At 41.0% G+C, this 16,698-nt stretch overlaps 1 protein-coding gene across 5 annotated transcripts in view; it reads right to left on the bottom strand.

Annotated features, from left to right (window-relative positions):
* ANGPT1 (angiopoietin 1) overlaps positions 1–16,698 on the bottom strand; it is a 205,666-nt gene that overhangs the window by 34,818 nt on the left and 154,150 nt on the right. For 4 of the 5 annotated variants that reach the window (XM_045002753.1, XM_045002754.1, XM_045002757.1 and 1 more), the window contains exon 7: positions 15,714–15,880. In XM_045002753.1, coding sequence (XP_044858688.1) covers positions 15,714–15,880 — 167 coding nt within the window. Of the gene's footprint in view, positions 1–14,893; positions 14,977–15,713; positions 15,881–16,698 lie in introns of those variants that run through there. The other variant, XM_045002755.1, reaches the window with a different exon arrangement.

Here is a 16,698-nt window from a genome sequence, read left to right as displayed (position 1 = left end):
CGGACAAATTACATAATCTTTTTTACTCAATTTCATTATATTACCTATAATATCCCACAGGAGTGTTGTGGGCATTATTAATGTTTGTAAAGAGTTTCCAGCATTTAAAGCATTATATGATTATTCCACAAAAGTTAAACTCATTATTTTATTCTGATACAAACTCTCTTTTTGGGACATAGTATTACGTTATTATAAACAAAATTATTTAATTTCTCAAATAGATAAATGAACATTATACTTAAAAGGAATGCACGTTATAAGCCAAAGACCATTAAGTGTAATATCTCCAACATTGTATGTAGTTACTGGAATTTTATTATTATACTTCTGAATAAACTATACAAACCTACTGACACCAAATCAATTTGCTTTTGCTAAACAAATGTTAAAAATGCTACAATGGGAATTCTCAACTGATGACTGAGAAACCTTTTGGGACAGTTTAAAATGCACTATTTTGCTTTGCTTTTTTGTTTAATATACTTTAAATAGCTAAGTAATTCGATTTGTGAACATGTGTTTGAAGTTACTGATTACATGGAAATGTTAAAAGTCCAGTAAATTGATGGGTACCGGCTTTATTTCTCCCCTTAAATGATTAGTAACTTGAAATGGTAAATTTACTTTATTGTAGGTAATCCCTATGGACAAATGATACAATTTCATTTTACGCATACATTTCCCTTTTCAGAACAAATAGAATTCAGGAGCTTGGAAGACACATAGACTCATAGACTTTAAAGCCAGAAGGGATCATCATGATCATCTAGTCAGGCCACAGAACCTCACCCACCTACTTCTGTAACAGACCCCTAACCATTGGTAAAAGCATGCCACTGAGTCCCATAGATAAAGCTCTGCTGTAAAATTTTGGAATGCAGGCTTCCATGCAGATTTGTGGATTAACTATCCAACAGCCCCAAGGGGAAGTTTCCAAAAATTACAAAAAAAGAACAATACCAATTATAAATTGAACCTATTCCAAGCTCTAGGCCAACTGCATACCAAAAAGAAGAAGAGGCCCTAAGGCTAATTTATTCTGCAGTTACAGGAAAGCGAATGTTTAGGTAAGAACAGAACCAGTTACCGTAATTCTAACACAAGAATCCATCAGCCCAGTGGAGGAGGCTACTGAAAATTAGTCAGTAGCAGGGAAAAAAATGGGAAGGACAGAGAAATTAAGGGTCAAAGGCACCTTGAAGGACCTAATTACCAAAGTCAGATGTCTTTATATCCAGCTTGTAGTGGTGTGCTGCTTGAAAAATCTTGTCATGAAATGCTCTGGTACAGTTCACTCCAGCCCAGTTGCTTTGAACCATTCTGGTATTGCAAAGGAGCTGCACACCCAGTTGTGTATGTTTTGCATCACTGGAGCAAAGCAAAGCAGCCAAAGAGTACAGTGGATTTGGTCCTGTCATAGATCTGGTAGAGTCTACCCTGATATCAGAAGAGAGGGCTCTGTCAGAGACATCTCTGATCATGGCTCTGATGTACCTCGAGATTGTAACTTTAGATGCTATGTGGAATTGTTATGGCCTGAAGAATAGACAAAAAGAGAACTTATTTTTCAAAACAGATTTTGTTTGACCTAAAGTTGTGTTTTAGGGCCCATCTTACATCTAGGGAATAATTTGTACTTATTGGAGCATGCAAGTTTAGAACTTAAAGATGGAAGAGAGATGTGGAAATCCGAGACACCCCTGCCACCCTCTTTGGAGTGGAATTTCTGGGCTGTGTGGAGTGCTGCTTTATTGGGCGGAAAATGGTTCCTTTGACAGGGCATGAAGCCTAGTAAATTAATTTTGATGGGAGAATTTAAGATTAACTAACTATATTGAAGTAAACAGTGCAAACTCTTGATATCATAAGAGGAAATTATTAATCCATTATGGGCTAAAGTACTTTTTCCAGAGTGTTAAATGAGTTAATGTAAACCAACAAATTCTTTGATACAATCCCAAACTACAATTCTGGAACTTCTTCTTCTTTTTTATTTTTTAAGGAAAATTTGGTTATAAGGCAGAAAAAGTGATCTTCTATGTCTCTTTGTTGGGTAAAGCTAATGTATATCAGCTAATTAAATTAGTAACAAGGAGTTTATCTCAGCCCACTTATGAGTCCATGTAGCACAACCTGTGTTGAAAGATCTGTTACTGTACTGCACACGTGCAGAAACAGGATTCTGTGGCACTGAATGCCCACACATTTCATGCCTGGATAAGGTTCATTTCTGCTCTGACAATAACAACTTTCCCTACTCAAACAAGGCAGACAATGAGTCTGTTATACTCATTTTTACCGCACTGCCAATTATAATATGTCAGATTTCGTATGCAGGATGACAGGGGCAGGTGTTTTACTCTGTGATGGGCCTCCTGGTGATCCCATGGTGCTGAGATGTACACATTCCCCTGGGTTACTGAGCTGACCTGCCTCTCAAAGAAAGCACAAGTGATCCACACCTTGCTGCCTGCAACATCTGTAAGATGGGCACACACCAGGGAGAAGCAGCCCTCTCAGTCTGAAACAACCTCCTCCCCATTCCTTCTTCTCCTTCCGTCTTTCTGCCTTATCCTCCTTTGCTCTTCCCTTCTCTTCTGTTATTCAGGCAGACCTTCACTGTTCCCAGTTAATAAATATTCATGTTCTATAATTTCTAGACTGAGAAAAGGAAAGCTATTGTCTAATCATCGGACATACTCCTACTGCCACAGTCATGGACATTATATGGTGAACTACACATAAGCGTTAGAAAGTAAGAGGCGGAAGAGAGAAGTTGTTGACATATTGTGTAAATTGGGATTTGAGTGTATTAAGTTAACAAAATGTTATATTTCAAATTCTACTTACACTTGGACATAGCTCATGCATTTCCAGTGAGGGCTAGTCATTGAAACAATGTAGCATATTGTCATGGTTCCCAAAAGACCTCTGGTTAATGGGCATCAGGTTGAATTACTACACTTTTAGCATTTAGATTTTATAGAATTTGATTTGACAGTCTTAAATAAATAAAGTTAAGCAAGACAAACATATCTGCATTCTTTTAATAGAAGTTAAATATTTGTTTTATAATATCTATCTTGTAATATCGTTTGGTCAAAATGTGCTTCCAGAGGATGAATTTTCAAAGTATGGAAATGGTGCAAATCACATTGTTGACAGGATTTTGCACTGATATTTCCCTAGAATGGATTGGAAATGTACCACATAAAGTAAAACCGCAAATATTGTGTTTTTCTTGGGTCGCGATATAGGTCTCCCACTTGGCAGGAATCATGTTCTGGGTTGGGCACAGAACTGGGAGTCAGGAGATTTGCATTCAGTTCCTAGCGCTGCCACAGACATCCTGTGTGCCCTTACTTAATCCCTCTGCGGCTCAGTTCCCTGTCTGCAAATGGGAATAATAATAAATCCTTCCTTCCATGCTTTGTCTGTCTTGTTTGTTTTTCAGAATCTAAGCTCTTCATGGCAGGCACTGCCTCTTGTTACATGAATGTAAAGGACTCAGCAAAATAAGGCCCTGACTGTGGTTGGAGCCATTCCCCTGTTACATCAAAACCATGGAGTGGCAAAAAAGCAACGACATTGACTGCAGCAAGTGTGTTACCTCCAAATCTCAATGATAGCAAAGTAACGTATCCACTCCTCAAAATACAGTTTCACAATGGTGATGAGCGCAGCAATGCCCTTTTGACCACTATTTCATAAGACCATGTGACAACAGTTTAAGGAAAATGTTTGTGAAATCATATACCTTTGAATAATAATAATAGTACTTCCCACTTACCAATCAATAGTATTTTCATCTGTAAAAGTCAAAGCCCTTTACAAAAGTATTATCTCCATTTTGCAAGGAGGAAAATGGGATTTTTTTGTAACAGAATTCAAAAATTAGTTAAAACAATATTAATTTAAAAATCAATAGATTTCACGCTAAAAATCAGAGTTGAACATTACACCAAACCTTTAGCCTATATCTACCTTAATGACCTAAGAAAACAGATGGATTTTAAACTGTACCCTGAAGATAAACATATTCAATTTCTTTTGGCCCAAGCAGATTACAAAGTTCAGTTCACTGTAGTGAGAATTCCCAGCCACCAGCTCTCAGACAGTCTAAGCATTGTTAGCTCAAACACAACTGTTGATCTGAACTGCCACAGCATAACATGGGGAGAAAGACAGTCGGTCAGGTAGTTAGGACTTGAATCACAAAGGATTTTATAAACCAGAAGACCATGCCAATCCTCTCGTTGAATCATTGCAATGGCTCCCCTTCTTCACTGCATCAAGTTTAAACTTCTTCTCCTTGCCTCTAAGGGCCTATATAACTCCATCCCTCTCTATCTATCTGATGCAATAACTTATGGAATTGTCCCTGCCCCTCTGCCTATGATGTCATCCTACATACCCCTTTTGCCTATTTCCCACAAAAATCTCCATTACCTTTTCTCAGACCCGCCCCTATACAAGAAATGCCACTCTACTCTGGTCCACCAAACCATCACCATCACCTTATTTGCATTATTCATTCATGAAAACTCAGGATTCTACCTCTCCAGCCCCAATGCTAAGATACAGGCCTTGTCTAAATGCCACTGACTTCAATGGAGGTAGGGATGAATTTGGTCCTGAATATCCATGTTGTTTGAAATCTAAGAAGATTTTACCACAAGAAACATCTCAGTATGAGTCATGAAGGATACTAGCTTGAATGACTATCTCTGAGATGTAGTTTTGATGCTCTTTAAAAGTAGCTCTGGTTTTAATTGTATAAAAAAATAAATGAAAAGTAGTACCATAGGCACTGCAGATGAAGTGAATGGTTCAATATGCAGGAAGTACCTAATAATTCAACATTGATTAGCATGTCTTCGTCTTCTTCCTTGTGTCAATCCCAACAAATTGGATACATTCTGAGTCCTCTCCCTCCAATGTGCTCTGTTCAATACCCAGGGGCGGCTCCAGGCATCAGCGCTGCAAGTGTGTGCCTGGAGCGGCAAGCTGAAGGGGTGGCCTGTGAGGTCTGCCGGTCCCATGGTTTCGGCGGTAATTTGGCCGCAGGTACACTGAAGGTGCGGGACCAGCGGACCTCCCGCAGAAACGCCGCCAAAGGGCTGCCTGACTGCCATGCTTGGGGCGGCATAAAACATAGAGCCGTCCCTGACTGTAATCTTCCTCAGTGCACCTCCTCTCCACTCACAGTTTACCCAGGACTCAACTGCTAAAATCATCTTGGCCTTCTGCCACTCCAATCTTATGATTCCACGAGGGGAAAGGGAGTTAATGACTTTCATTGGTTTTCTCTTTCCTCCTTTATCAAATTCAAGCTTCTTTCGTGAGACACTGTGCAACTTCACCCCTACTTATCCCTTTCTCCTCATCCTCCTACATCGCTTCTCACTCCTTATTTTCTTCAGAGGAATGCTCCATAGCTCTGACGTTACAGCACTGGCCTGTAAAGCACAGGTCATGTGTAGAGCTTGCTAAAATGCTATTTTGATGAAAAATGGCATTTTGGCAGGAAATTTTTATTTTGGTTAATGTTTTCCAGATTTTTTTTGTCAAACTGATTTTGTGTGGGGGTCGACGTGTAAAATTCCAATTTTTGTCTTTTGAAAACTACCATATCCTCTGTCACACTATATGCAACATGTCTTCCTTTATGACATCCCACCACTTCTTCTTGGGTTGGCCTGTCTGTCCTTTTCTCCAGTCTTGATCTGCTGGAGTTTTGCACCCATGTAGTTGTCTTGACTGCACTTTACATGATCAAACTACTTCCTTCATATTTTGGTTTATAGGTGTTACTTTGAACATGTCTCTAACATGCTCATTCCTCACATGGTTTTTCTTGCTTATGTCAGTCATCCATCTCAACATTTGCATTTCGGTGGAGTTGATCATTTGCTTATATTTCTTTGTTGCCCAACACTCAAAGCCATACATTAAAACTAAACAGGCCACTGTTTTATAGACATTCCCTTTTAAAATTAGTGGTATCTTCTGTCACATACTACACCACTTATTTCTCTCCATTTGACTGAGGCATTTATTATCCTCTTTTTCTATCTTCCATTTTCCCAGATTCTGGAACCCAGATATTTGAAACTTTGCATTTTCGGTATTGTCTACCCATCTAGTTTCAAGATTAATTCTTGATTGTTCACATTATTGAAATTAGATACTATCTACTCTGTTTCTCCTCTGCTTATTTTGAGCCCATATCTCTCCAACACAATCTCTCCAACACATTTCTCCATTTATCAAGCTCCGCTTCTAGACTATCTTTCTCTTTACTGTGTAGAATGATATTTTCTGCAAATAGCATGCACCAAGGTGCTCCCTTCTGTATGTTTCCTGGAGGGTACGCAGGACAAGGAGAAACAAGAAAAGTCTCTGTGCTGATCCCTGATGCACTCCCATCTTTACCAGTAGTTCTTCTGGTTCACCACTAGAAGATCTGATGTTGACATTATATCTACATACATGGCTTGAGAAGTGGCACAAGTTCTGGTCCCATTTTCTCCTCATGCACTGCCAAGTAAATTCTCTTGGAAGTCGATCAAAGGCCTTTTTCAAATAAACAAATACCATCTGAATATTTTTCTTTTACGCTCTACATTTTTCCACTAGCTGCCTCAGTGCCAAAACAGTATCTATTGTCTTCCTGGCATGGAGCCATATTGATTGATGCTAATATCTACTTCGCTTGTCAGTCTCTTATCAGTGACTCTCTTCCACGGTTTCATTGTATGACTCATCAACTTTATACCATGTGCAGCCTTTTCCGTTATATATAGGCATCAAGATACTTTTCCTCCACTCATTTGGTATCTTTTCCCATCTCATGATTGAACTGAACAGTATCAGCAGATAGATGCCTTCTATTTCCAACCTTTTTTATGCCTCAATAGGAATTCCATATGGGCCTAGGGCCTTATTTCTTATTTATTTTACAACATTTACTGTTTCATCTGGTATGATAGGCTTCTACTACAACAAAGTTCATAATTTTGAAGTAACATTGCTCTCTTTGGTTTTCTTCATTGAAAAGTTGTTCAGAATACCTTTTCCATTGATCTTTTATGTGTTTTCCATCAGTCAACACCATACCAGTTTCATCTTTGATTAAACTCACTTCGTCTATATAATGGGTGGGCAAACTTTTTGGCCTGAGGGCCACATCTGGGAATAGAAATTGTATGGTGGGCCATGAATGCTCACAAAATTGGAGTTGGGGTGCAGGAGGGGGTGAAGGCTCTGGCTGGGGGTGCGGGCTCTGGGGTGAGGCTTGGGATGAGGAGTTTGGGGTGTATGAGGGTGTTCTGTGCTGGGACCAAGGGGTTTGGAGGGTGGGAGGGGGATCAGATCTGGGGCAGGGGCACAGGAAGGGGTGCAAGTTCTGGCTGGGGGTGTGGGCTCTGGGTTGGGGCTGGGGATGAGAGGTTTGGGGTGCAGGGCTCGGATCAAAGGGATGGAGAGTGGGAGGGGGATCAGGACTGGGGCAGGATGTTAGGGCATGGGGAGAGGCTCAGGGGTGCAGGCTCAGAGTGGCACTTATCTCAAGCAGCTCCTGGAAGTAGTGGCATGCCCCTTCTCCAGCTGCTACACAGAGGCACAGCCAGACAGCTCTGCATGCTGCCCCATCCACAGGCACCGCCTCTGCAGCTCCCATTGGAGTGCAGGAGGGGGCCACTGGAGCATGTAGGAGCTGGAGCGGGGCCAGGCCACAGCTTCTGGGAGCCATGTGGTGTAGTGTCCGACCCTGTGCCCCAGCTGAAGCACAAGAGTGGGGCCATGCCGCAGCTTCCGGGAGCTGTGTGGGGCAGCCCACGACCCTGCACCCTGGCTGGATCACTGGAGTGGGCCATGCAGCTGTTTTCGGGAGCTGCATGGTTGTGGCCCCTGACCCTGACCGGAGTGCCAGTGTGGGGCCTAGCCATGTGGTGTGGCCCCCAACCCTGCGCCCTGGCTGGATCACAGGAGTGGGGCCATGAGGCTGCTTTTGGGAGCTACGTGGTGCAGCCCCCAACCCTGTGCCCTGGCTAGAGCGCTGGAGCGGGACCAAGCCACGTGGTATGGTCCTGGATCCTGTGCCCTGGCTGGAGCAGGGACCCAGTGCCTGGCTGGAGTGCCAGAGTGGAGTAAGCTCAAGACTCCACTCCCCAGCAGGAGCTCGTGGGCTGGCTTAAAACAGCTCGTGGCCTGGATCCAGCCCATGGGCCATAGTTTGCCACCCCTGCTCTATATCTTTGGTATTTCTCTCCCATGCTTTCACCAGTCTATACACTCTTTTTTCCCCCTTCCTTTGTTCCAAGTCTTTTATAATGTTCCTCAAAGACCTTTGCTTTTGTTTTTGCAACCATATTCCTGGCTAATTTCTTTATACTCATGGTATTGCTCCAGGTCTTGTTTGCTCCTACTCCTTTGCCAGAGTTCAAGCTTTTTTCTCTTATCTTTTATCACCTCTTGTACTTCATTTCACCACACAGTTTCTTTTTGAATAATTGATTGCCACATGTAAGTTATTATTTAACATAATATGTTTACAGCTAGATACCTATATTCTGATCTCTTTCTTTTCTTCTTTATAGTCATCATCTGGGATATATACAGATAGTTTATTTTGCCTGCCCATAAACTCTCTTGGAGCTGTATCGTTTTGAAAGGGAAACAAATATATTTTTAACATACATATGCTGAGCATTATCCTTTTTTCAATCATATATTCTTTAGACTAATAAAAAGTAGTAGAGAGAATACAAATAGCTGGGAGAAAAAACAGAGCCCTTCTGAAAACACCAAATGGGAGCAATTCAGACTGACTCAAACTTTGCCTGATGTTGAAGCTGGATTTTAGAAAAACACATGAAAAATTATTTTCCATGTTTTCTCGGACTCAGTTCATCACTTTGGTATTTGTATTCTTACATAGCTTAGTACATTCAATTGCTGGACCTGGAACCTTATTATTTTTTGCCCCTCTCCTGCCTGTAAAAGGTATTACTGCAACATTAACAAAAGATGTTCCACCGCTTGAGTTTTTCCCATACTTTCATTATCCTTTTTCTATTTTAGGTTTCCTTGATCTAATGCCCAGACCAACTTGGAAGCTAATTTATTTCTGGTTATTATTTCAGACTGCCTGGGTGTTATTTGAAAGTAAGCAAGTTAGAATGTAGCTGGCCTATGTTTGCTTACATTTACAGTGTTGAATAAGCAGAGAGAGTAACGTGGTCGTCACCAGGAATCCCTAATGGCTCACAAACAAAACAGCTAATTTGCTAGGCAGAATGACTGCAGATTAATAGTTACTGAAGTTATGGAAAGGTAGACTGCTCCTTGTTTGATGTATTGAGAGAAACATGACAAATGTCTAACAACTGTGAAGGAAAGGAATTGTGTGAGAGGCTGAGAACTGTGCTTTTCAACTTTATATAGGCCTATTTTAACCTAGTAAAGGCAGGTTTCTCAGATTAAGGGACAAAACCATTCAGCAATGGGTGGCCAGCTATTTATGATTCAATAATGAAGCTTTCACTTGGCTTGGATTCTGGGGCTGCTTTTATAACTATCAAAGACAGTTGATGCCAGCAAAGAAAATAAGAGAGTTTCTATGTTTTAGGAAGCTTTGCAATTTGAGTTCCTATAATATCTCAAAGAGACACTCAAGTAGGCACTCAAGCAAATTTGTCAAATATGAATAGCCACTGAGATTTGCATATCACTGGCACTTCATTATGTCAATAGCTGTCAGCTTCCTACTAGTTGACTTTTGTTAAGTATTCAGATACATGTGAGAAAAAATGGATGAGCTGGTTTGAAGCTTCATGAACCCCTGTGGAAGAATATGGCCCTATTTCCTCTCCATGCTTTCTTTCCTCTTTTGGGGCACTGTATGCTCCATGGGAGTGGGGATAGAACGATCCCTGTGTTTCCCTGAGCACAGGGACTTCAATGTATTGGCCCTTAAACAGGCCACAAATAGAGACTAGTAGAAGTTGTGCACCTTCCTATCTCCTCCTGCACCTGTATGGTGGCCACACCCAAAATCCCAATTTAGGAGTAGTTTGTGTAAGCTAGGACCCAATTCTGCAGCCCTTACCCAAGTCAAACTCCCACTGATTTCAATGACAGTTTAGCTTGAGCAAGAACTGCAAAATTGAGCCCTGGCTGCCTAGTTCTTTACTTTTTGAGTGAAAAGGTGCAGCCCACTCTCTCTTTCTGATATCACTGCTGCACTTTTGAAACATGGCCCTTTTGTTTTTCATGTGTTTGTTTTGCAAGAGGATTTTTCATGGATCACATTTAACAATTGTCACGTTGGTGCAACCTGGTTCAGGTTGCCAAAAAATCTCCTTTTTTTCCCCTAATGAAAGCAGGGGTACTTTCCTAAAATTTTCCATGTTACTTTAACCCTGGAGACCTAGAATCATTTTGGATGGTTTTCCTATTCTACTCTGCAGTCCATCAACTGCATATCAAACTTAATATATTAAAAATCCCTCCAATCTCTCTTTCTCTCGAAATATACAGAATGGGTGTGTATATATATATATATATACACATAGTGTGTGTGTGTGTCTATTTCCAGATTAAAATAAACAGTTTGTTAAACCAGAGCTAAGGTGGGAAGTAGTTTGCTGGACTTAGGCAGTTTTGTGCATACCCACTGTCAGGAACTCAGGTGCCTAGGTGACTTTCCCTAGATGCCTGAGTTTCTGCCGGTCATTTAGGCACCTCCAGGCTTAGGCGGCTGCCAGGTAGGGGTTTTCAGAATCTCAGTGGCACCAAATGTTGTACTTAGGTGCCTAAAGTGGAAGTTAAATGCCTAAGTCCCTTTGTGGATCTAGCCTTTTATGCTGGTGGGCCACTTCATCAGCTGGGAAGGGAAACAAATACCATGCCCAGTCCTTTAAAGACCCTTTCCTCAGGGCACACTTTACTGTTTAAAACAAAGGATTTAAACAATTGTAAATAAATAAAACAACTCAACTGAAACGTGCAGATCTCAATCCCCAGAGGCTTTTTGCTGCCTCAACCACCCAGGGGTAATGAGGACACGCTTTCTCTGCTACATCCTGGATCCATCTTCCTCCTCTTTATATACCTCACTCAGCCATGTGATAGGCTTTAAACCCTTTCCAGGCTGCTGTTTTACCTTGTCACAGGCAGAGTCTGGCCCTTTATAACATTCTCTGTGTGGTTCTGTCATCACACAGGATAAGTGAATCCAGAGTTTTCAAGAGCTCTTTGTCTGTCAGTAGCTCTCTGCAAAATCTCACCCCACACAGATGTAAATGAACATTTTCAATCTGCCTCTAAGTTCCCAGAAACACACATTGCATCTCTTCAGTTCATACAAAATGGAGCCACACAGCCATCTTTCTTGCTTGTTGATTTGATCATGTTACTCCTCTCTTCTAATCCCTCTGCTGGTTCCCCAGCTGCTATCTCATCAAATCTACACATCTTGACTGTACTTCCAAAGCTCTATAGCCCATATCCTCAAAGGTATTTAGGCATCTGAGTCGCTTTGATTTCAAATTTCAAATCTTTGAGGAGCTCAGCCTATAACTCTGCCCTTTCCTGCTTATCCTCACTTGGCAAGGATTCATCCCCACCTTTTTCCCCCTGTTTGAGAGCATGTCACACAATTCATAGAATCCAAGGCCAGAAGGGAACATCGGGATCATCTAGTCCAGGGATCGGCAACCTTTGACACACAGCTTGCCAGGGTAAGCACCCTGGCAGGCCGGGCCTGTTTCTTTACCTGCTGTGTCCACAGGTTCGGCCGATTGCGGCTCCTACTGGCCACGGTTCGCTGTCCCAGGCCAATAGGGGCAGCAAGAAGCTGCAGCCAGCACATCCCTTGGCCTGTGCCGTTTCCCGCAGCCCCCATTGGCCTGGAGCGGCGAACCGCAGCCAGTGGGAGCTATGATCGGCTGAACCTGTGGACACAGCAGGTAAACAAACCGGCCCGGCCTGCCAGGGAGCTTACCCTGGTGAGCCACGTGCCACAGGTTGCCGATCCCTGATCTAGTCTGATCTCCTGTATAACATATGCTATAGAATTTTCCCACAATAATTCCTAGAGCTGATCTTTTAGAACAGGGGTCGGCAACCTTTCAGAAGTGATGTGCTGAATCTTCATTTATTCACTCTAATTTAAGGTTTCGCATGCCAGTAATACATTTTAATGTTTTTAGAAGGTCTCTTTCTATAAGACTATAATATATAACTAAACTATTGTTGTATGTAAAGTAAATAAGGTTTTTAAAATGTTTAAGAAGCTTCATTTAAAATTAAATTAAAATGCAGACCCCCCTGGACCAGTGGCCAGGACCCAGGCAGTGTGAGTGCCACTGAAAATCAGCTCGAGTGCCGCCTTCGGCACGCGTGCCATAGGTTGCCTACCCCTGTTTTAGAACAACATCCAGTCATGACTGAAAAATTGTCAGTGACGGAGAATCCACCTTGGCAAATTGTTCCAATAGTTTAGTACTCCTGCTGTTAAAAATGTACGCCACCTTTCCAGTCTGAATTTGTCTAGCTTCAGCTTCCAGCCATTGGATCATGTTATACCTTTCTCTGCTAGACTGAAGAGGCCATTATTAAGTATTTGCTCCCATGTAGATCTTAACCTTCCCTTTGTTAAGCTAAACAGATTGAGCTCTTTGAGGCTATCACTATAAGGGATGTTTCAGAGTAGCAGCCGTGTTAGTCTGTATCAGCAAAAAGAACAGGAGTACTTGTAGCACCTTAGAGACTAACATTTATTTGAGCATAAGCTTTTGTAGGCTACAGCCCACTTCATCAGATGCATAGAATCGAACACACAGGCAGAAGATATTTATACATACAGAGAACATGAAAAGGTGGAAGTACCCATACCAACTGTAAGAGGCTAATTAATTAAAAGAAGCTATTATCAGCAGGGGAGAAAAACTTTTGAAGTGATAATCAAGATGGCCCATTTTGGACAGTTGACAATAGGGTGTGAAGATACTTTAACATGGGGAAATAGATTCAATTAGTGTAATGACCAAGCCATTCCCAGTATAAGACATATTTTCTAATCCTTTAATCATTCTTGTGGTTCTCTGAACCTTCTTCAATCAAAGCCCTGGCTGCGATGATTAAGTTAGGAATTGGTCCTGCTTTGAGCAGGGGGTTGGACTAGATGACCTCCTGAGGTCCCTTCCAACCCTGAAATTCTACGATTCTATGATTCCTTCTTGAATTGTGCACACCTGACCGGAACAAAGTATTCCAGCTGCAGTCACACCAGTGCCAAATATAGAAGTAGAATAATCTCTCTACTCCTACTTGAGTTTCCGCTGTTTACGCATCCCAGGATTACGGCATCACATTGGGAGCTCATTGCACACTGGGAGCTCACCTCCATTGTCTTCTTCCACATGGCCCCTTATGTTTGGTGTAACCTGCCTGATTTCATTTGCAAGACCTTTGCCCAGCCCGTATATAAACCTCTCTTAAAGACTTACTTCTGCTGTGCTCCCTACAATGAATCCAGACAACTTTTATAAAAATTACCAATCCCTATTTATTGAGTCTCTCTTTACTTGTCTGTCTATATTCCAAGAAGGAGAGTTCCTCAGAGTGGGAGAATGTCTCTTTCTGAATGTCTGGAAAGTTCTTAGCACATCATGGGTATTACCATAAACCATAATAATTATAGTAACAAGGAGGGTGTTTCTTTTCACAAATGGGAGAATTCATTGAAAGGTGCAATGTACTCGGAGCTGAATAGCACAGACATTTTCAGGATAAAAAGGAATGTCTGGGGTCACCCTTCCTTTTGAGGCAATAGTTGTACCACAAGTACTTTCCCTTTTCAATTACTTGTCCAACTCTTTTTTAAACTGTTTTTTACTAGTTACTCCCATTGCTGCTCTTTTTAAATGTATTCAATCTGTTATATCAGTGTAAAGAAATTTCACTTGAATTCTTTTGGTGCCCATCCCTCCTCCTAAATTCATATCTTCCAGTTCTTTTATTTGACAGTAGTTCACACAGTCTTGAAGCCTCTGTCATTCATATTCCATTAGAGACCATACATTATTTATTATACCTTAATGAGGTCCACTAACCACTCTTTCTGATAAAATAATAGAGCAAATTATCTAGATCATGAATAACAGTTTTGATTCCCTGTAGCTGTCCTTTGCGATTTCAGTGGCATCCTGTGGCATTTCAGCACACAGGGACTAATTTTGTATAGAAGAATTGTAAATGAAACTTCTGATCCTTGATACAATGTCAGTTGAGATATTCAAAGGGGCAGATATGGCTTAATGTACCACTTACGTGCAGAATTCTATCAGGAGAAAGTGCAAAGTAGATGCAACTTCTCCATCACTGGAAGTTCAAAGAGAATTGTGGTGTCTCAGCGCTTCTGAAGATTAGGCTACTTTCATTTAGGCAACTGACTATGGATTGAGGAGTCTAACTTTAGATACCCAAATGTGAACCCTTTGGACAACAATTTAAGAACATTATGCACGATCTCTCAGATCTTTCACTTGCTAGGTGTTTTGTCTTGTATAATTCAGGATATGTTTCAAACTCATTTCCCTTCTTCTTGGCTTTACTCTCTGTCCAAAGAAAGTAGTCTTTTTTATTACTAAATTGTTTTAAACCACATAAGTCATATATGTTTCTATTCTCTCTAAGTGATTCTGAATTTTAGCATGTTTCTTTTTTACTGACCTTCCCATCTCAGTGCTATTAGAAGTCCAGATAGAAAAGTGGAGGACTTGCAACTATGTATAAAAAACTCATATCCTTTTCAGGGTATAATAACTAATAGTATTACTACATTAATATGTTCAATATTCTTATCAAGGCCTAGCCAGTGGTTTATAGAACTACTCTTTTCATCTGCATTGCATTCCTTTGCAATATAATCTAGCTTCTGTCTATCCTCTTCACTTTCAGCTGCACCTGGGTTGGAAGTTTGAGAAATTTTGGCAAAATTTATACTCTCCCCTGTACAACTCCATAGTCATCAATGTTATTTTCTGAGGTAGAACTTTATCAATTCTTTGAAGGATGTGTAGCTTGTTTTGCCTAATCAAGCAGTAAAATCCTCAATGTTAAGATAGATAGTGGTTCCTGGATTCATATAATTAAAAAAAATACACATAGTGAGCATAGTGTAAATTGTTTATGGCTCTGTCTATACTACCCTGCATTTCAGACTACAGGGCATGACTAGCGGTGCACACCAAAGCGCTACACTGTAACTCCCCCATGTGGACACTGTGGGAACAAATTAAAAGGTTTCTAGTTTGCATTAATGTAGTTGTGTGTGAAGAGGACTTCATTAATGCAAACTAGAAACCTTTTAGTTTATGTGCACATGGGGGACAGCAGACCACATTGGTGTGCACTGCGATTCATATGCCCATAGTCTGAACTTTGGGGCAGTGTAACTGCTCACCAAGTGCTAACAAATTTCAGAGTGTCCTGACCCTTGCGCCATACAGTTTGTTGTCACACATGATAATTTTTCGCTCAACTTCCATTTCTGGAAAATTGCATTTCTAGTTTATATCTGTACGCTTAATTTAAAAGTTGGATGCAACTTAATACTACATTATCATTTCCCTTATTTCATTTGCAAACAATGACAAGATCTAGCACCCAACAGCAACAACAGAACATCAATAAGTGCTTACCTGTAATTCTGCTTTTCATTTCCTATATGAAATCTGTCATACTGTGAATATGCCCGATTTCCTTCCCAGTCCATTAACTCAATTCTTAGAGAATACTGCCTCTGACTGGTTATTGCAAAGATAAACTCATTCCCCAGCCAATGTTCACCAGATGGGCTACCAAAACCCTAGAAAAAAGTTGGTAAAATAACTGAATTTAATTATTTTTCTTAATGTTGGTGTAATATGTGAACTGTAATAAAATTATCATTACATTTTTCTTATATACACTAAGGGCAAGTTAATTAACCTTCCTATGCCTGTTTTCCCATCTGTATAATGGATCAATTAATACATACCTTGCAAGGACATTGTGTGGTTTAAAGTTAGTTGATGTCTTCAGGTGCAAAATCACTTTAAAGGACAAAATAGTGTTATTTCCTTTGTCTGCTACTGAAATATTGGACAACTATAATATGCTCCACATTGGCCTACACCTTGGGATCATTCAGACACTGAAGACAGCAGATATTTTGCAGCCCGTTTATTAAGTGGTGCTGTGGGACTACATGCACCTAAATTTGGCACTGTCTTCCAATTAACTTGAGGTTGGAATTCATGCAGTTGCTTTCAATCTAAAAGCCTTCAGTGGTTGGGGATCTAGATTGTCTCTTTTGCCATAACATATTGCCTCAACTGAGAACAGCAGAGGAGCTCAAGCTAGAGCCTTCTCATATAATTGAAGGACAAGTGCTGGGCAGTATGTTCTCTGAGCTGGTCCTTCGTTTTGGTACTCACCCATATCACCCCTGGCCTACCAGAGTCCAGATTTGTTAACTTCTGAACGTACATCACAGGCCATCTTTTCTCAGACTACTGAGGGGAGGGGGAGGAGCAGGGGGGTTAAGATGTGGGTTCAGGTGAGTATATTCATCAACAGTTCTTTTGTATTACTTTGTGTTTCAACCTAAAGGTTGATGCTCAGACCACAGCATGTGGGGCTACA

The sequence above is a fragment of the Mauremys mutica genome, chromosome 2, assembly GCF_020497125.1.
Source record: "Mauremys mutica isolate MM-2020 ecotype Southern chromosome 2, ASM2049712v1, whole genome shotgun sequence".
Classification (NCBI taxonomy): Eukaryota; Metazoa; Chordata; order Testudines; family Geoemydidae; genus Mauremys; species Mauremys mutica.
This window is presented reverse-complemented; position numbering and strand designations above follow the sequence as displayed.